Here is a 22,291-nt window from a genome sequence, read left to right on the forward strand (position 1 = left end):
GGAAATTTTTGAAGTAGTAAATGTGCAAGAGGACTTGGATTTAGGCTTACATCCATGCCTTGATATGTCTCGTTTCAAAATAGCAAAGAAATTTTTCAGTCCCCTGGACTACTTACTATGCTATATTACAGCCACAATGCTAACAGTACACGCTGTAACACCAGAGATTTCAAAAATGGAATTGATTCCAGCCAACAAGTTAAAGAGCAACTTATGGGGCACAATAAATAATAAAAAAAAGTTAAATAGCTGCAAGCAAAAGCAGCTTTTCCTTCCCTACAAGGAAGCTTCATCTGTATCATCGCTTGGTGCTGAAGTAAGAGCAAAAGCTTTGCTGGGACAAACTAATAATTCCTTCTTTGGATCCACTGATACTATAAATAAAACCAAACCAAATATTCCACAGTAACAAACAGGTTTTCCTCAGCATTCAGTATCAGATTTCCATCATATTCCCATTATGAAAATCCGGTGCTTTTCAGTCCACCCCCATCCAACCTGTCTAGCTCCATCATTAACTGCATGTTGACAGCTAGGCCAACAAGATGGCTGCATCTCATGTCGATACCAATGCATTAAAAGACTAATATCTACTCTTTTTGGCACACTCTCCTAAAATTTTTGTCACCTACTGGAGATTTCTGTGTGTTTTCTATACGCTGGGAAAAACGTGCAATGAGAAAGAACAGCGACAAAAAGCTAAAACAAGCAAGTGATTAAGACACAAACTAACTCAAATGAACTGGCAGTGACAGAAGACAGACCTTCAGTGTACAAAGGGGCTCTGCTGCACCACAGAGACCTGTGCAATAAAGATGTAATTAAGGAGAAGAACACAGACTCCTTTGTAACAACATGGACTTCATCTGGTTGGCGTGACTGCTGCCAAGGGAAAAGCAGCTGTGACTTACTTTGCAGTTGTACTGCAGAAGGAACCACAGTTGTGTTATTCCATCAGATGTATTTGTTACTGGGATATATTGGTATCAGCTTGCTCCTAGCAGTTGTGAGTTCAAGAAAAAGCCTACTTCCAACACTGATTACAATTTCTAGTCAAGGTTTTTTCTGATGGAAATATTAACAGCCAGGCTACCGAATCAGAGTTTTCAAATACACTTATGCCAGATAGGCACATATGAAAAGCATACTCAACATAAATCCTAATGATTGACTCACTGAGGAATACTGTCCTGCCTGTTAACATCCTTGGAGCAAATTCAAATTGCATGAGACATCTAAGAGGGTCCAAGCAGGCCTACATCAGAAGTAGTTCTCTGAAGCTTCTTTATTTTTAATCAGGTAAGAGTAACTCACACATTTGTTATTTCTTCCTAAGATAAGCTGTGACCTAAGCAGAGCTGTACTATCTAGGCTTGAAAACTTATATGAGGACATAAATTTACATCACTTAACACTGATGACTGTAAGCATGTTTTTGAACAGACAGATTTATTCCCTTTATCTTTGCTGACCCAAGAAAATGCATGTGAAGGAGGGAGAGGGAGTTAGGTCTGTGAGAGTCAACAGCACACTGTCAAGGGAATCAGTAATTAGGGGAGGCACACTGCCTCCCAGCACTTATATCCTTCAAATTACTAGTAAGTAATCAGTTAAGTAAGCCATTTCTGTTGAGTGACATGATCTTAATACATTCCCACCAACCAGGTGTACCGTAACATAGGAAATGATATGTATATATGACTTCAGGTACTGCCAAAGGGAATATATTGATACGTATTTCGAGTCTTATTTTACACATTTTTATATTTTATATAATGAAATGAAAAACATTATTACTATGTAATAATTACTAAGTCATGCCTTCTTCCATTACCAGAAAAAATGTCAGTGATATGAAAAGAGTTAAAATAGCCTCCTCCCATATTTTGAGAGCCAAGGTCTTTTGCTGTGATTTACCAAATTTGATCTAACTCACCTGCTGGAAGAAGCCGAGTCATGGCAAACTGTCATGGCAAATTGCCTTGACAATTTCCTATCACTATTTTAAGTACAGCGTGAATCATTCAATCAGGGTTTTGCACATTCAAGTATCTAGGAAATTAACTTCAGAGAAGACAGTAACACTCCAGATGCGGAAACTTCATCTGCTTTTAGATAAAAGTGTTTGTAGACTGTGTTAATTCACTTCAAGGTACTGAAAACCCCAGTATCCTATACTGGTAGAGCCCTCCTCTACATTTTCATGAAAAATTATTTGGATGAAACCATTATCTTAAGCCCTTATGAATTCAAAATTATTTTATCTTAGCAAGAACTCCTCCATTATTCATTTTCCTTATTTTCTTTCTTTTTAAAAGAAATGCATCAAATTATGTCTTGTACCAAGGTAAAGTGACAGAGAACTCCTCATTAAGTAGGGCAATTAAATATTAAATGACAGAATAACTAACATCCTCTACTAGAGACTCAAATGCCCTTTTTAAAAATTAAAAAAAAAAACCCAGAAAAGCTGTTTTCAATATTTACCTGTAATCGCCACTTTTTTAATGTACATTTCATAATGTTGCGCTTTGCTAGAACAAAAGCTGAGAAGAGGAACATTTCGGGCAATAACTGCATTAGCTAATCTGATACCACGGGGCTGGAAATTTCTCAGTGAGGAAACAATTAACAGAGGATTTTGGCACCACTCTTCCTTTTTCTTTCATTAAGAAATATCTGAAGACGAGTTGGAAATAAAAAAAAAAAAATAGGCTGATTGATGAGGCAGGTAAACAGCCTAACTGCAGTGGATTTCTCCAAAGCCTCTGTTAGAGCTGATCTGCTGCTACTGCTGACTCACACACAACACCTAGCAAGAATTACTCATTTTTCTTAATGTGTAGCCAATTACTAATTCCTTTAAAGAATTATTAAGGAGCTTCATGATTATTCTTTTTCTTAAAGCAATTTCAAGGTCTCTGAGGTCTTTCAGAGACTTAATTCAGAGACACCTCTTAAGAGGTTTCTGAGTACAGTTCAGGGGTAAGAGTGCAGAACTGCAGAACTGGTATTTTTCTGATACCTGATTATTTCTACAATACATTGTGAAACTCTACAGTCACTTTCATCAGAACTTCATGTCCCTGAAACTCTCCTCTCTTCTAGTGAGTTTCACAGCCCAGCTCACTACTAGCCTGATTCTTCTTAGAATGGTCAGCCAGGTGATTTGACAGAAATACAGCCCATTTGATTTTCAAGGATTAACAGATTTATGTTGAGAAAGTTTACCACAGTCCATATAATAAAGTAAGAATTGAAATATTTGTTCACTGAGATTACAAAGTTACAACAGTACCAGCAGGTTGGCTGCAAGAGCTAAATTACTGCCTTTGCCACCTAACTTCTATCATTTCAACAAATCACATTACTACAACAGAGTCATTATTCAGCACCCTGTTCATATGAACAACATTAACGGCAAACAAAAGAAAATTTCACAAAGACTAAAGTTCTACATAATGTTACAGAAAAAATATAATTTCTTTTAGCAGGCTCCATTGATACACTGATTGGGAGGAGAAATAAATAACGGCTAAAGAAATAGGCAAGTCTGATAAAGAAAAGTATATATAAACAATGCCATATTTACACACAGGTAGTATGTGCAGTGATGGTCTTAACCAATCAATGGTAACAATTTTAAGGAAACAGGTGCTAAAAATCACCAAATGACACTATAATTCAACAATTTCAAGTAGACTTCAAGAGGCTGGGAGAGTGAAGATTTCCTCCACTGAACAAGCAAATCAGTGAAACAAAAACAGCAAGGCACTGAAGCACTCAAGCTTAGGTGGATACCTAAAAGAAAACTTCTTATAGTAAACCTATTGTTCCTTCTTTTGATAAAGGCATAATGCATTTTTGCCTTATCATGGAAGTGATAGCATTATAAAAGCCCATCAATTCAAGGCTATCTCGCAGAGGTCAGCCTGCAGACTGCAATTTAAGTCCAGGCAGGAAGGATAAACTGCTCCCAAGGGTAGAGCATGTTGTATTACATACACAACACAAGAATGATTCATAAGCCTTAAGAGGTTAGGAAGGATATCAGAAGCATGTATATTAACTGACAGATACTCTCAGATATGAGGGTGAAGAATGGTTTTTTTTGAACAAGCATAATGATAAGGAAATGGAAAAGTAAGATGTTAGAAAATTAATTCCAAGGCAACCATTCAATCTAGATGACCTTAATGTAAGGTAAAATCTAGTAAATGTTTTGTCAAAATCAGAGTTGCATGGCCTCTGACAATATTCCAGGCTAAAACACAGTAGCAAAAACTATCACCATAAAACAAACTTTTGTCAATGACAGTGCTTATTTATCAGTAATAAAATCTCCTTTAACAAAGATCTCAGAATTTAACACAAAGCACTTTCAGGACAAAAAACATCCCAAAACACAAAGTCACTATGGATAATCTCAAAAATATTTTTCTCGCTAAGAGTACCTAATACTAAAAATTACAGAAAAAAGAATCATAGACAACTCACATGAAACATAACTAAAAGATACTTGTGTGCAGTATGAATTAGGCATTAAGTCACTTTTATAAAGTAGTAATATGAAAAATTGTTTAGAAACTCAACTTCAATCCTAAAACATTCTATGCATTTGTAGACACATGTACAGAAAACAAATGCATATAGGAATTTTTTTGCTCTTTACAAATAAAAGCTCAGGGAATTGTCCATACAGCATAGTTTGGATAAGAGTTGGTGCAAACACATGCTTGGCCCATTGCAAAGTAAGTTATCTCAGTTCACATCAGCTGAGAATCTGGAATATTTTTTTCTCCAATTCAACTTCAGTTTTAAGGCATTTGTATTGATACATTTTGTTTTTTCAACCCAACAACTGCTCAGTGAGATGCTGTGAGCTAAAGCATGAAGTTCAGCCTCTCACTGTTTAAAATTACAGGCAGCTTTGTTTACATACACCTGGGCTTAGCTGCTCTGCAGGGTTTGAAAAGTTACCTTTCGGACTGAAGCCAAACGATTCATCATTAGAGACTCTTCTCTGTCATCATCGTCATCCAAGTCCAACATGGGCATACTAAAACTATCCATAATACTGCAGCACCTGGAGTTCTCATCCCTGGGATCAAAGGGATCCACAATGATTGGTTCCGTTCCTTTAATTTCACAGCGGCAGAAAGGGCAGCCTTGGCCATCTGATTCCTACAGCAAGACAAAAAAGTAGATAAATTTAAAAAAAAATTAAAACTAGCAATGATTTTATAAGTAGGACTTTAACCTTTCACACAGAAATATCCTCACCCGGTCTCTTAAAGCTTGTAAAGAAGGACTGGATTAAACAGGAAACAGATTAACAAATATTTAACTATAGTAAATCTTAAAATAACTGCACATTTAAAGCCGTTTCTCTTTAATAGATAAAGCTTCACTTAATATCTACATTTTGATTAGTAATTTTTATCTCTACAAAGCACTAAGACAGTCTTAATATTACAGGTCAGGGAGCAACACGTTTCCTTTCAGGCTTACAATTCTGCTATTTCTTCAAGAGAAAGAAGGTGTGTAGACAGAGATAATGCATTTTATTGTATACCTTTTATATTAACCATAAAGTATTTCTTTTTATTTGACGTTGAGAAATGCAGGCAAGCTTTACGGCATGCAGCTCTTCTTAGAAAAATATATTCAGTTCATCACAGCTGCAGCATTTCCAGCATTCAGAACACCTAAAGCTACAAACTGCTTTCTTCATGCTTACATAAAAAAATCAGGACTTAACCACATTTTCAATAAATTATATAAGACAAGGAATTAATTTCACGTATTATCAGAAACGAGAACTAGTAGAATTTTCATATTTTAATCATACATGTTCAATGATTTTCAAGCAGCCATAATTCAATTCCATTTTCTTATTTCAGAAATGTATTTTTTCTCATTAGAAATAAATAAAAAGCCTTTAGATTCATGACTACTAATGAACAAAAATCAGAGACGTCTTTCAAGCTCTTACAGAAATATTTCCACGACGAAGCACAACCTAGATTTGAATTATAAAAACACCCGAACAAAGACATACCACGAAACAAATAAACCAAAATCTCACACCCAGAAGAACCATGAAGCTTTGAGAGTTCAAGATAATTCAAAGTGAAATCAGAAATCAGATTGTGTTGTATTTGCAGTCAGGTAGACAGACAGTTAAAGAGATGTGAACAACAAAACTAATTCTAAACTACCTGAAATTTAACCAAGCAAGCACAGGTTTTTGATTTCTCAGATGCAAAAACAATTTTAAGTTTTTTCCAGCATTTTTTTTATCTTGACACTTGCCCATCTTACTAAACTGACAGATGATTTTGCAGTTTTTGGATGAGCTGTATCACAAGGCCAGATAAGCATAAATTATGTCTCCTGGCATCATTTGCAGGATTAGCACTAGATTTTCATTTTGTATGGGAAGACACATCTACTCAGCACCATAAGTACAACGAACCATTCAACTTTACTACCTCAGAAAACACTTTCAAATTATATGATCCTACTGAAGTAGCCACGGTCAAGTGAACAGAAGTCCTCCCCACTTTATACAACTCCTTACACTTTCATTTTATAAAAGAAAAATTATCGATGCGGCACAGAGCTTTTAGTTTTCAAGGCTTTCTTTTACCTCTGGTCTGCACTAGCAGTTCACATTCTTTCTTTTAAAAAGCCTTAGTAATGGAACACATCAGTAGGCTCATTCAATAGTATGAATGTATATATCCCAGATGTCTATATTAATATACATACTTGTCCATGCCCTCAGAAAGGTTATTTAGAACATTATGAACCTTACCATACAGCCTATATGCCCATATGCTTTCAGCAAACATGTACTTTTCAGACAATAGATTTCTGTGGTAAAAATTAACATTTTAATCCTGTTGCATAATAGAAAAAGGAAACAAGTAAACCAAGTCTTATTTGAGAGACTGAGCCCCATAAAGGGGAACAGCTCAATCATCCTTAGTATTCTATGCAGACTTGATGCTGCTTACTCAATTTTTTTTCTGCTTACTGAAAACATCTGTATTGGATCTCTTGAGGCATGCCTAACGAGCCATTATGCTGCCAATTAAATAACCCACCAGAAGCTCACAACAGCTGATGCTGTTACAGTGTAATACTTCTTCATTGCCTCACTAATTATACAAAAGTTGAATTTGTAATGAAGTCTGAAATGTACCTGACCAATTACAGCTGGTAGCTATGTTCTGATGAAACCTGGTGCGTTCAAACATGTCAGTTTTCTGAGCCTAAATTGCTTTGTCATTGTCTGCCTGAATCCCTGTCCCACAGCCAAGCACTGGGGACCTCAGCTTCTCAAGTCTCCAGAATCAGAGCACATCACTGGCCCAAGACTGCAACATGTTCCTACTATGCCACCAGGTACCTGACAATCAGAAGTACAAAGATTTCAGTCCTTCTGCTTAGCCCTGGCAGCTGAGCCAAAAAAATCAAATGAACAAGCAAACAAAACCAAGAGACTAGAGACCCCTCAGAATTTTTCAGAATTTTTTAAGTCAATGATTTATGTGGTCAAACCTCTACATCTGTCATTCAGAATGAAACTTGAAAGAATAAAGAAAGGGTACTCCTAAAATGAGAACTACTGTTCCAGCTCAGCAGCTGCTTAGTAGTGAAATAAATATCCTTTTGTGGGTATGCTCAAATGGAATTTCCTTAGAATTTCTGATCTATGGCCAATTTGAAAGATTTGTGTTTGGAACATCAAACTCAAATTTCACAAAGAACACAAAATTGGAAACTGAAAGTACTTCTTTTTCAAGAAACCTTTTTTGCTAATGGAAGAAAAACTCAAATGATACTTCTGCTATATCGTGTGGGTTTGCCACTGAGGCTTTCTTAATTAGGTAGAAAATGTCCTAATTAGAAAAGGAAAATTATAGTACTTAAAGACATGCCACAAATGTAAGAGTGAAAACGCATTGATGGAGGTGAACTCATTTAAAAACAGATCCAAAATGGACTAGACTCAAGGATTCTTTTTCTTCTTTTCACTATATTTATAACTTTATAACCAAAGACTGATTATTAAATGTGGAACTAAGTCCTCTCGGAGAACTGGATGAACCTTACTTCTCCCCATAAAATATAGATACAAAAGAAGGGTCAGGGATGGTGCACAACTGTAAAGAGCAAGGACCTCAGCTTTAGACTCTACTTTTTAGGTCAACTGCCCTGAATTCAAGGTACCCATTCTCCCTTTTCCTACAGACTGGTGCACCCACGAACAAAACACACCAACATGTGCCACCAGGAAGTCTCTGGCCTTTTTTGGATGCTCCATAAATGACTTTGAGAGAAGAGAGTTTCCCCTCCATTCAAGCTCTTAGTCCAACAACCATCTAAAGCCGTGTAGGAGTTTCAGTGCTTTGCATGCTACTAATGTGAAACACAGGCACCCTAAAAGCTTAATTTTCCACAAGTCAATTCATGACCTCTACTACTGAGTGAATCCTTCTCTCACCAAGGCCTTCCCTTCTCCTTATAAAATGCTGTCTAGTCAGTTATCCATTCCCAGCAGCTACGTGTCCTCTTTGTACCTTTTAGATACATCATAAAGTGACGTAACTGACTGAATTGGCAACAAATGCCCAGCTTGTACTGTCTGAGTAGCTACTGCACTCAGGAAACAGTTTTCACTCAGCAGCAGTCAGCAAATGGCCTTGGCAAGACTACAAGTCCGGACTGCAAGCACTCCTGGAGCTTTATTTTTCACAGATTTCTGGTTTGAAAAAATAGGAAGTTTATAATTTGAAATATATACATCCTTGCACCTGGAAAAGTAAGCATATACCCACCCACATTGTAAACAGGAATGCAACAGAGAAATCCATCCTCTTCCCCACCAACTAAATTATGACAGTACCTGCCATGCTGTAAGACAAGAAGTGCACATAAGGTGTCCACAAGGCTCTATCTTCACATCCTTGTCATTCTCTGCACAGATTTTACACAGCTGAAAAGTGGAACCCATTTCACAGTACAATTCATACTGCTCCTGTAACAAAAGAAAGTCAAGTGATTATTTCTTTCTAGTGACTTGTACACAAAGAATATACTTCTCCAAATGCCCTGTTTTCCAACCTGCTTTACTTATTAATCAAGGAAACTCTTGCTACTGATCTACCTAAAAGCCACACTATAATGTTACTGAAACAGCTTACATTTTCGCTTCTTCTGTGACATACTACAATTCCTGACAAAGTGTTTAAAATATCTGTGCCAATCAGATTTTGCACAGACTTGTCAAATGTAACTGCTAAGCAAGGCACACACCTTGCTTTTCTTTGGTTGCAGCTAAAAGGAAGAAAATGAAGGTAAGAGTGCAAAATTCATTGACGAATGGGAACAAAACTGGGATTTTCATTTCTAGGTATGAATTTAGGACTAAGATGATTATTGGATTGAAAATTGACAAGCAAGAAGGCTTTTTACCTACAGCAAGGATGCTGTATAGCAGTATGTTAAAGTATACAATCTTTGCAAAGGAAGTATGGCAAGAATACCCTGCAGGATAACTTGGCAACAGTCATGCACAGATTTTTCACTACTTTGCGTCCTTACAAGGCTGACAGGAAGGTAGAACACCACCACTAGAAGGAGTAAATAATAGAAAAACTCAAGTCCAGAACAGCTTTCTAGAATTAGCTATTGTTGGGGAACTGACAGTTAAATGCATTTGCATTGAAATAAGCTTTTTTAGCCTTGAAAAACCAAATTTTGAAAGCCTAAAGTACAATCCAGATCACAGGAAAATAAGTAGCTACTGCTAAGTAAAGTGAGGGGACGTGAGGCTAAGAAAAAGAGACAACAAAAGAGAGCTCGTATGTGCAGCTGTAGTTAGTGTACTGAAGATGCTTACAGTGGAGCTCTAGCAATGGATCCATCTGCAGCAATCTAGCCCTGCAGCCACGTTCATACCACCTTTTCATAGTTTAGGCAGGTATAGTGACAACTTTAAACCTCTTCATTATATATTATTTAAGGCAGACTCACATAATTCATACCATCAGAATTAGCTAATAACGTCCCATAACTACATGAGCAGAAATAACTTGATTTATTCAGTGGACACAAAATAAAACGTGATTGGCTTGTGAAGAACAAGGCAGTCATTGACCATGTGCTGCTTCTCCTTTCTTTGAGAAAAAGTGAAGATGTGGGCTGGAGCATTGCTCTGCACATCACGAATACCTGATAAATCTCCATGACTCTTTCATTATTATCTTAAGACTGGAGGGAAAAGATGGAAGTCAGAGAAATCGAAGTATTCAGGTTTTCTTCACATAATTGTTTTTAGGAATTCTCTTACTTACAAAAGAGATATCCTTGTAATGGTATTTCTGAAAATACCATCAATAGTAATCAATACTTATTTTCTAAAATACTTCTGGAGGTGGAATTCACATAGAGCACCCAGAAGTAGAAAGATTCAGCAGGTCATCCAGTCTAATTTGAAGAAACAGAAAATCTGGAACAGCATAGCTTGTATTTAGTCTGATGTCTTTCTTTGAACATATCCTCAAGTCTTCCAGATGTTTTCATCAGAAAAAATGTTCTACACAGTATTCCTTAACCTTCTAGTGTTAATCTCAGCACCATTTTTAATCAAGCATTTGTCTTGGGGGGGGCTACTTCCTACTACTTGACTACCAAACATCTGCATACAATCAGTTAACAAGACTATAAACACAACTACATATTCTAATTTTCTCTGCAATTCTCTGCAAAGTGACTCTGTTTAGGCATTTAATAACTTCTGCTGTTTTCCTTCATCTCTCATTCAAATTGCACCATAGACAAAGAAGAAAGGAGAGAACTGGATATCCTGGAACTGGTATTTTTGCTACATATGAACTTTTCCTCCTGGACTTGCCAACCAACTGTACCATTCCTATTTGGGCTTCAAAACTATTATTTGATCCTCATTTTTTTCTGTATTCCCCTTTGTTACATAAATATCAGAAAAACCTTCAATAACTGTTTGAAACACTTCTCACTTGGAAAGGGTTCACAAACAAAACATTACAAAACATTACACTGTCTGCATCATCATCCACTCTACAGTTAAAGGATTATTATCCTTTTCTTCACTTAAGTCCTTCTATCAATAACATATTTTACTCTTATGAACTCATTACTCACATTTTAATAAAAGCTTATTATTACTGCTGAGTGAGATACTATGGGAAACAAAGATTACAAAGTAACTCAAAACTCTGCCAACATACCTGCGTGACTTTTATGTGATCATGTGGTGTGGGCTCACATAATCCTGTCAAATCAGGATTATAACTTCGTCCATCTGGGAACAGATAGCTGCATCACAAGAAGACTGTTATAAATATGCACATTTCTTTAGCTTTATTAGCTAAATCACACTTATAAAATTTCAAGGGTGCAGAATAAGTTATAGTAGACATTAACTAAAATAAATCATCTTTCCTCAGCCATCTATTTTATCTTTTGAGTGCAACTGAATTGCTACATATTCATTTTGACACATGCTCAAGTGCATTTATAAAAGCAGAGGAAAGATTTTGACATCACTTGCACAGCTACCACCAGAATGTATCTGAGCTTTCATTAGCAGATAACCTTCTAGGGGTAGCTGAAAAGAGTATTATTTCAGATCTTGGTTTCACAGTGAGCTCACACTTCCTAGTGATTTCCCCACTGGGAGCAACATGCTCAGGACTCTTTAGACTATTTCAAGTAAAGCTGCTGAAAATAATGTATTTTTTAATAAAGTAAATTTGTGGGTATATGTAGTATGATATATATTATGTATGTCACAATATTATATATGTGCATATCACGACAAGAATCGACAGTGAGAACTTCTGATGCTGACTGGACATTAGGCAAGAACCAGTGGGAACATTTCAATCATGTATGAAATTAACAATAGGTTAAACTATATTACAGCAACCCTAAATTCTTCTATATTTAGGTTTATGTTACCTGTAACTTGGAAACAGTTTCTTAAAGGTCATATATTTTTAAGTCACATAATGAAAAAGTTGTAAGGTACAAAAACATCACTCGGCATAAAATATTCTCAGCTCCAGTTTTGTTTTGCTCAGTTTTTGTCAGAGAGAAACACTATCAATGTAAGTGTGTTTTTATTACAGGTATGAAATCATCATACCCGGAAAAAAATACTAAAATGTATAATTTTTTTTTTTTTTGAGGATTGATCAATTGCCTTTTTCTTTCACATTATATATTCATATTGGGTATAGCAAAACATATATCCCAGTGAAAAGATTCTGACACCAAATATTTGTCTGTTACTTCAGCCAACCTAGCAAAAATGTACTACTTCTCCCTATAAACTTACATTCTCTAATAATTATAAATCTTTTCAGTAAACTCTTAGAATGTGGAAAATGTTCTGGCTGCACAATATATAAAAAAGCAATTACATTGCTTTCAAATCATTGTCCACAGTTAGACACACGAGTAACTGGAAGTAGTAACTGTTCAATAAGCTTAAGTGCATTTGGGACTCTTGGGGGGCTGTGGGGGGAAGGAGGGATCAATGCAACAGCTGTCTCATTTTATTTTCTCATGGAATTTATTTGCTATGAGATGACTTTGGTTAACTTTCAGTAACTCTAGTTAATGGAATTAACTAGAAAAAAGTGGTTGTTAAATCAAGTAAATGAACAGTCCTTAAACTCTGAAAGAATGGTATCCACCATATACAGATTCTCGGTTTTAAGTATCTTTAACTGCCCATATAAGCAGGAGGGGAACAAGAAAATCAGGATTTCATAGCCATGGTGGCTGTAAGAATTTGTACTTACAATCCTTCCCGGCTGCCATCGATCAAAGCTTGAAACAGAGGCTTATTGTGAGGTATGGTCTGCAGGATGTTCCCATCACCAGTCACGTACCCAATGGCCCACTGGCCCAGGCGAGTGCAACTCAGTCTGAAAATGTAGCTTGATAAAAACAGGACGAATGAAAAGTCAGAGTTCAGCAAAAGAAGTGAAGAGAGTAATTATGGCTTCTGGTTCAGACACTGAGTTAGATCCCTGAACATTTGGGTCAGATTCCCAACTCTGCCATGATTTTTTGTATAACCTTAAATAAACTTGCCTCTTCTACACTGTCAGTTTCTCCTGGGCAGAAATAAACGAAGAGTAGCTGCCTACCCCCTGCTTTTCATCTACTTGTGTTTTAGTTCTCAGAGTGAATGCTGCACATTCACCATGAGCAGTCTCACTCAGACATGCCCATAAACCTCTTCAAAAGGAGTGTATGATACTATCCAGTCTCCATAGCTACAACAGACACCTTTTGTGCATGTGCAGGCAAATAACCTGAACAAGCAGAAGGAAAAATATAAAGCATCTTTACATGCAACAGAAATAGGAAAGATGAATGATAAAACCTGCTCTACTAGAAAATGGTAGTGTGATCCTGTGGAGGTGAACAAAAGAAGTACCACCTCTGTTTCAGAAAAATCAAATACTAACTATGTGATTGGATTTAAATACTTCTCTGTGTTACAGGTGGGAGCTGGGAGGATTCATAAGGTAGACAGAGCACAATCAGAAAATCAGAAAAGGAACATTACAAGCAACAGGATTGGTCATGTATAGATCTTATTAAAAACTCCATTCCCTTTCATTTCAGACACCATTACACATGCAGAAACCTCACTGAGAAAAACATCTCACCGCAAAAGACCACAAACTCAATTCTGTATTAGAGAACAGCTTTTCTTAATTACGCATCAATATTTTATTTTGTTCCAAACTAATATGCGAAATCGAAGCCTCTCTGAAGTTTGACAGAGCTCTCACAACCTTCAGTAGGGCCCACATTACCTTGAAGCACTTACTGTTCATCTGAATAGAATCTTGTAATTTTCAGGATGCTTTAGTCAGATTAAAGAAGAAACTTCACCTCATATCCCCTCTTTCACACTCCAGCATTTCACCTCAGCAACTCAGAAAGTAATTTTCTGATATGCAATAGAATGCTATCTTAAAATTGTCTGTTTACAAGGAACATACAAGCTATGTGGGGTAATTTCTCTATCACAGCATCAGGATCAATAATAGAGAAAATATTAAATATATCAAATGCTCTCCAAATCAACCTAGTTATTTGACTTATATAGTAGCGTCCATGAGTATCAAGCTAAAAATCAGGAGTTTTCTGTTGGAACCACAAGGTTTTTGTATATATGCACTTGACTACTAGGGTAACTTAAGGTACAGTATACTATTTGCTAAAAGTCAAAAGAAACCAAGTACAGAATATGAGTATAACTGTTGGTAGACTTCGCTAACAAGCTCCAAAACAATGCGCTTTAACTATGTGATTCTGCAGAAGTTTCAACAAGGAGATATTAGGGAAAAAGTTTCACAACTGTAATATAAAACTAGCAAAATAAATGGTAACCAATATAGAATTAAATCCATTATTGATTTTTTTTTCTCATGAGTGAAGGAAAAAAACCCAGTACAACAGTGACATAATGGTAAAAGCTCAGTTTAAATAATTTACTATGCACAGCACCACAGAAAAGGTATTTAAAAACTCTACACATCACGATCTTTAATATGACTGATTGATTTTCTAGGTGAAGAGTTTATGATATTGAATGATATGGGCAAAGGAAAAAGAAAGATAAGAAACATAAAAGGAACACAAAATCACAGATTAAATTTATAGCTTGAATGTTTAATGAAAGATGTTAAGATGATTTTTGCTTTACTATTAAGCAAAAACTCGATGTAAATTATGAAAATCAAATTATATTTCAAAATATGCTTTTCAAGAATGCATTGCTTGTTTTACCTGACTCAGAACAAGAAAGAAAAAGCAATTTATTTTCAATTTCTTTCTGTTAGTTTTACATATTTAGACTTCCATGTGCTAATATGATATTTTTTTGCTTCACTTCTCCAGTGCTGCAGTGAGTATTAAATAAAATGAAAAAATATGCTAAATAGAAGTATGAACCTAGCATAATTATGTGGGTTCTGAGACAGCAAGTTTATTTGGAAGCCAATACACAGTAAAACTTCTCACCTCCCAGGTTTTGTGCTGTATTTCTGCAGCCTTGCTTTCACTTCATCGTACGTCAGGAATGCCATGTATCCAGGGTGTGTTACAGCTAAGAAGTTCCAATTCCTTAAGATTGAGCCCCACGGCTACAGAGAGAAGACAAACAAGTAAAGAGACAAAGCCAGGTAGTTCTGTATTTCTAATAAAACTGTATGTCTGTATGTCAGACACACCTGAAGTGTTTTAGCTTCACCTGAAAGATACACACTTTTGGTTTATAAAGAAGACTGCCCTATATACCCAATTTTGATACAAGTGTTCCTTCAAAAGAATTACTTCAAGAACACCAAGAACAAATTTTGGATAAAGATTTTAAAGACCCTGAATTTAAGAGCCCTTCTATTCATAGCTACATAAAATATTAAACATCATATTTAGTTAGAACCTGGAAAGTATGCCTCCATGATGGTTTAACAAAAATACAATTAAGCCTGAGAGGTCCTGAAGCACTTTCATAGTTAATGACAAGTAACACAAATTAATCACAATAAAGCTGCTAATTTGAGCTGTCGTTCCTTTTTTTTATTCTCTACTTCTTGATTTCTTCAGTCTTCATAATGGCATTAAAGCCAGAAAGCAAAACAGATATTGACAGCACTTCACCTGAGTATTTGCTAATCTGAATAGCAAATGCCTCAGAAAACCCCATGAAACATGCCTGATATGCTATCACTTCAAAGAATATGGAACAGCCCATTCCTGTAAATGAAGGATGAATTTTTTAAGTAGTGGATTAATACAGATATATAAATGTCCATTGCCAGCATTTGGGAAGTCAAGAAACTGCCTCTGAATGGTTTGCAGATTTTTCATCTATTTCTCAGAAGATCAAGGCAGGTGAAGGTAAGCAACACAAGACAAGAGGCTCGTGTTCTATGTGCCCTGCTAATTCCCCTTAAAAGAATTTCTAAGGCTAATCAGGCAGAGATGAAAAGCCTGTGTGACATGCTTGAGCAGATTATCCTAACAGTTCTGCTAGAGAGTGTTACATTTCCCAGGTAAACCCTAGCCACTACGTAAACACAGATGAATACCTGTTTATTTTAAAATTAATACCCCATTAAGGTGGACACATGGAATAGAAGACAGGTTTCAGCACAGAGGCCATAAGAAACCTGAAGTGCTTAAATTTGTCCAAAAGGAAGGAGGGGAAAAAAAAAAAAATCCCAATCCTAGATTCAACACTGCACCCTACCCAGCTCCTTCAACAAGGCGAAGTGCAAGGTCCTGCACAGGGGCAATCCCAAGCACAAGTACAGGATGAGTGGAGAATGGATTGAGAGAAGCCCTGTTGAGCAGGACTCGGGTGAGCTCTTGGATTCAACCCAGCAAGGTGCACTCCCAACCCAGAAAGCCAGATGTGTCCTGGCCTGCACCCTAAGCAGTGTAGCCAGCAGGGCAAGAGAGGGGATTCTCCATTTCCTCAGCTCCCTTGAGACCCCCTAAAGAACTGCATTCAGCTCTTGGGCCCCCAGCACAGGAAGGACATGGACTGCTGGAGCAAGTCCAGAGGAGGGACAGCAAAATGATCAGGTGGATGGAACACCTCTCCTATGAAGACAGGCTGAGAGAGTTGGGATTATTCAGCCTGGAGAAGAGAAGGCTCTGGGGAAACCTGGAGCAGCATCCCAGTACCTAAAAGGGTCTACAAGCGAGCTGGAGAGGGACTTCACAAGGGCTTGGAGTGATAGGACAAGGGGGAATGGTTTCGAACTGAAAGACTGTAGGTTTAGACTGGATATTTGGAAGAAATTCTTCAGTCTAAGTGTAATGAAGGCACTGGAACAAGTTGCCCAGGGAAGTTGATCCACAACAGCTCAGTTGATGCCCCAACTCTGAAAGTGTTCAGGTTGGATAGAGCTCTGAGCAACCTGGTCGAGTGGAAGTGTGTCCCTACCCATGGCAGGGGGGTCGGAACAAGATGATCTTTAGGGTCTTTTCCAACTCGAACCATTCAAAGGCAAGAACCCACAGTTGGCCTTGTGTACAGAGTCTTACCAGAGCAGAAGTGCTAAATGGGACAAGATTTGTTCCCTTTCTGTTCAATGGAAGTATTTTCACACCAAAGGACATGTTAACAGTAACAGGCTGAAGTTCCTGCACAGCATCCAGACATTCTGCTGTGCTAAGCTTCTCTCTGGTCAGGGAACACAGCACTTGAAGCTGTGCATACATACAATGGGGAGGCAGGGGGAGCAACTTCACTTTCACAGGATCTCCATAAAGCCTAGTCTTGGCTTTCTTCTGTGAATAAACACCATTACAAATGCAGCTTCTCTGTAACATAATGCACAGTTGGCAAAACAGTATTTTGATTACTTAATTGGGATTTTTCTCTCTGTGGGTGTATGCACACATAGCTACAGAAGCTGTTTAAAAACTAGAGAAGTAAAATGTAACCTCCTGGGAGAAGCTCTCAGACCAAGTTCAGTGCAAGTTCAGTTCAACAGTTACACCATTTCTGCACCTAATCTGTTTGGGAAAACATATCTCTACTTCTTTGCTGAATTAAAAGTTAACCTTTACCAGTAATCTCTCTTTACATGTCTCAATACTGCTGATCCCCTTCTTCTAGCACAAGACACAGTAATGAATCAAACCAGTAGTGTCCACACAAAGAAAATAAGTGACCAATATTTGTGGTTCAATTAAAAAGAGATTGCTGACACCATTAATATTTGCAACTGTGACACTGTTTTGACCCAGAATGGAGAAGAGAATCAAAACTCTATATACTAAAATCATTAATCCCCTCCTGCCAGATTTTATTATCAACTTCATAATAAAGTTTCCCACAACAGCAAAACTATGACATCTAAGCAACAATTAGCACAGGACAATGTGGAAAACAGAACAAAAATCAACCCAGGGTTTGAAGTAAAATTGGTATTTTGAACATATCTCCATCAGGCTAAAGAATAATGATATATTAATATAGACTGAAAAAGATCTAAGATCATGGAGTCCAACTGTTAACACAGCACTGCCAAGTCCCCCACAAAATCATGTCCCTAAGTGTTTGATAATCCTTTAATTTAAGACGTTTTTCCTAATATCCATTCTAAACCTTCCCTAGTGCAACTTGTGGCTCTGTACTAGTTTACCACTGTACATGGTAAAGAAAATAAATAATCAAATAAATGGTTGTATATCTCAATGGTTTCTATATACAAAAGAAATATCCAAATTCATAAATTCAGGCACAGCACATGTAATTTGGATGCAAACTAGTACAGTCTTCTATATTGACTAAAATACCTCAAGTATGTTCTGTAGAAGAGACACAAGGTTAAAATAGACACATAACACACATGACAAGCTTATTTCAGATAAAAAGTAACAGTCATACAATTAATTCTATTGCCAAATATAATTCCTTGTTGTAAATAAGCAACAAAACATTAATGGCAAAAATATATTCATAAAGAAAAGAGACCTACAATTAGCCTAAAAGAAAGTAATTTGTAACTTACGTGTTCGTAGAAACACCTCATATATGTAGGTACAAATACACAACAAAAAACACAACTAAAACTGATTATCAGAAGGTCCACATTTCTAGAAATGTATTTTTAAATAGTGAAAAATAGGTAAGCAGCAAACACAAAGCAATTGTAACAACATTAGATGCATGCAGAAATGAAGCAGGTATTGTTGGATGTTTTAAGTTTTTCAGATGTGTGTGTTGCTGCCTCAAACACCTCTAAAGGATAAAAGAAATGCACAACTTATTCTAAATCATAATGTTTTCATTTTTCATTAAAAAAAAAAAAAAAGTGCTTCCTTACCTCAGGGCACTAAGTTTCTCAAATTCACACAAGTATCTAAAATTTTCAAATCTTACCTGAAATAATCTAGTGAAGATATCAAATTCAAAAATTGAAATGTAGTCATTGCAGGTCAAGTCAATAGTAGATTTAAGAGCCATTGCTTCCAAACCAGAGCTAATCTGATGAACCTCATGAAGGCACTGCCTGAACACTTTCCATGGCACTATAGTTCTGTTAAACAGGTAGAAAGAATAAATTAAATGAAATAACATATTTAAGATCTGACACCTCATTTAAACATCAAAACTGAACTTTTACAGGAGTGAAGGGTGACATTAGGTTTCTCTACAGAGGGAAAAAAACCCCCAAACCCTACAAATTAAGTTTTCTGAAAACAGCCTAAGCAAATACAAGAAGGGCTTACTTTCCTTTAAACACAGCTGAAGTGTCATTTATTTAACAATGATAAATATTTAAGCTTCCTTTAGGAGTACAACAAAAAAACACTGCAGAAACCAAAATACCCTACCAAGCAGGTCTTGCAAACAATCTCAAATCCTTTCAGAGATAATGTAAAGGACCAGCTTTATACTTGTTAAAGAACTTTTTTCTTCACAACCTCCTTTCCCAGAATGATAAGCATCAATTTAATATCTACAATTATGTGATTTTTTCTATAGCTAAAGCTCATGAACAGTGGTCAAGTAACATGACAGCAATCAACCATATTGGTCCAAGAGTGGTTCAAGCCCTGTCATGAAGCCATGACAGTTACATTAACTTTTAATAGACAGGAAATTAGAATTATCCTTTCTAACAAACAAAGCCATCTTCTGTCAGATTCAGTTTCTATTTGAAGATAACGTAGGTTAGTTATTTTAACTGTTACTTGTATTTTAACTTTTATTTGGAAACTGGGATGAGTTGATCCCTTGAATGTGCTCCATCTTACCATTCTCAATAACAGTAATTCTTGTGTCATTAGGGTCAAATCCAAATTTTGCCAAGCCATAACACCTCTTCAAAATGTTCTGCCACACACTGAGATCAGATTATATGACATTTTAAAAACATTTTAATCAACCAAAATATAACCAATGTGTAATTATTCAGAAGAAGATCTCACACATTCATAGTGATATTTTGCTAACTAACTAACTGCTAAATCAACAAGTGACACAGGCCTCACAAAGTCAGTAATATTTCCTATAAATTTTATTAGTTCAAACTGCCTTAGTTTTCCTAACTATTTTCTTATGCACAAATGTAAATTACTTAGTATGAGGAGGGGGAAACGAACTGTATTAAGATGGTCTTGTGTAACAAAAACTATGCAGTAACCCTGAATCAAAACAAGCAGTAATTTGAAGTACAACACTAAAGATACATTCCTGTATTTCTATTGCATAAGATATTCTCTGCATTTCTAAGTGCAAAGAAATCCACTTGTTACATGCAGGCTTATGAGAAAGTCATAAATGACAAAATGAGAAGTTTAATAGATCTCAGCAGATACTTTCATCTGGGTATGAAAAACAGGAAACCACAATGAGCTGAAGAGAGTTACCACATCAGATGCCATTTAAGAAAGAATGCACATCAAATTTTCATTAGGATAAAGAGAGAATAAAACATTGCATTAAATTCAGACAAAAAAACCCTAGGAAAGTCAGTGCTCTTGTGGTGTTAAAGTTGTCTTAGTTCAAATGCCTACTGCTGATTTAGCTCCTGTAACCATGGCTCCAAAATGTTTTCTGATTCTCTTTATAAACCACCCTAAAATGTTAGAGCTCTGGGATCATGCTGAAATGGGGTTAGAAAAGTTGCAGGGTTGACTGTGGGTTTTGAGAGCTTTTAGTTTGGTTGTTATTTGTTGTTTTGTCTTTTGGGTTTGTTTTTTTTCGGGGAGGGCGCAGGTATTAATTTTATTGCTTTGAGTTTTTTTAAAAGGTTAAGACAGTAACCCTAAAACAAAAACACAATAGAGCATTTATCAGATATGATCACAGCCATACTACACTTTAACAACTGGTTTTTCATGCCTTGCACAAGACAGATTCTTAGATGCAAATAATTAGATGCAATTATTAAGCAGGATCGGATCTTCAGCTATCTATTCACTAACACCCTGCACCTCCAACTCTACCAGGAACACAGAAAAAAAGGAACATAGAAAACAAAAGTCTTCAGAAGAGTTTGTTCTTAGAGCTCTGTTGGCTAGTACTTTGGCTAAGACAGAAACCAGATGCTGGAAAATGAGTGATTAGCTAATGAAATAACATCTAAAGTTATTTTTTGGAATTTCTCCAAGAACAAGTGTTTGGAATAGTGGTGGCCCAAATTTAAAATACACTAAATTCAGGAGGTTTTTTTTATCTGCAGCTTGGTGGAATAGGCCTTTTATCTTCTGCTTTCTTTAAATAAAGGTGTGAATTGGCTGTTGAAACCTATTAACTCCTATTTCTCAGCAGCTACTATGTTAACATTCCTAAATACTTTGAAACAGAAACAGCCAGGACCACTTCTCTCTCAGTCTCTCTCTTCAGTTTATCCACATATATGCTGAGCTCTTTTGAGACCTTGCAGACAGCACACACCCACTAAATGCAGGTGTTAGTGAGTCTTCACAAGGTAAAGGTTCCTGCAATGTCCTCTCCTCCTGCTCCGACATCACTGAAACCCAGTGACCTTTCAGGCATCCTGAGAAACACCCTCCTCTGGCAGAGATCTGGGAGAGGTCACACAGCAAGCCGAGTTTCTGTTTGAATTAACATTTCACTGCTCTTGCTTTCTTGTCTTTTAGGGGATACATAGCCCTTGAAGGCACCAGTTCATGACTCAAGTCTAAAGAGCTATTTAATTTGGGTTTTGGTTGGTGGCAGAGGCGGTGGAAGGAGAGAGAACAGGACCAAGGTTGAGATTGGGACTGTCCTAGTTGATAGCATGTTTAGACTGTTACGTAAATATATACATATGTTTACATATATAAAACACCTGTCCTTGTAGAAAGAAAAAAATAAAATCCTGTTTGCAATGAAACCATTGCCTGCCACATTTAACTGCTGAACCATAGAAGGCATCTCCTATAAATATTTTCAGGGATCTTTATAATATTTGTTGCATCCTGTCCTAATGATACCTTGCACTAGAGGCTGGCAGATATTCTGCACATGCCTCATGCTGTTAGTCTGAACCTGTGGACACTTGTCTAGGAGATGAGTCAGTCAGCTCTGCCTCACCTCATCACAAAGATGTGATTTGATGTCTTGGTAACACCAGTTGCCTACAGAATTAGGCTGAGGAAGTGCGTGTCTCAGTATTTCAGGTATTTAATTGTAGTTACATAAGCTATCCCTCGTAGAAGAAGTTCCCCTGACTGA

The 22,291-nt window shown here is 36.6% G+C and overlaps 1 protein-coding gene across 2 annotated transcripts in view; it reads right to left on the reverse strand.

The window, feature by feature from the left end:
• The window catches only part of CBLB (Cbl proto-oncogene B), a 127,826-nt gene that overhangs the window by 29,045 nt on the left and 76,490 nt on the right, over positions 1–22,291 (reverse strand). For both annotated transcript variants that reach the window (XM_014889718.2, XM_014889719.2), the window contains exons 5-10: positions 18,986–19,142; positions 15,106–15,227; positions 12,864–13,001; positions 11,283–11,370; positions 8,918–9,049; positions 4,981–5,184 (exon numbers count right to left, since the gene is read on the reverse strand). In XM_014889718.2, the coding sequence (XP_014745204.2) occupies positions 4,981–5,184; positions 8,918–9,049; positions 11,283–11,370; positions 12,864–13,001; positions 15,106–15,227; positions 18,986–19,142 (841 nt within the window). The remainder of the gene's footprint in view (positions 1–4,980; positions 5,185–8,917; positions 9,050–11,282; positions 11,371–12,863; positions 13,002–15,105; positions 15,228–18,985; positions 19,143–22,291) is intronic.

Source organism: Sturnus vulgaris, chromosome 2 (assembly GCF_052056855.1).
Source record: "Sturnus vulgaris isolate bStuVul1 chromosome 2, bStuVul1.hap1, whole genome shotgun sequence".
Lineage (NCBI taxonomy): Eukaryota > Metazoa > Chordata > Aves > Passeriformes > Sturnidae > Sturnus > Sturnus vulgaris.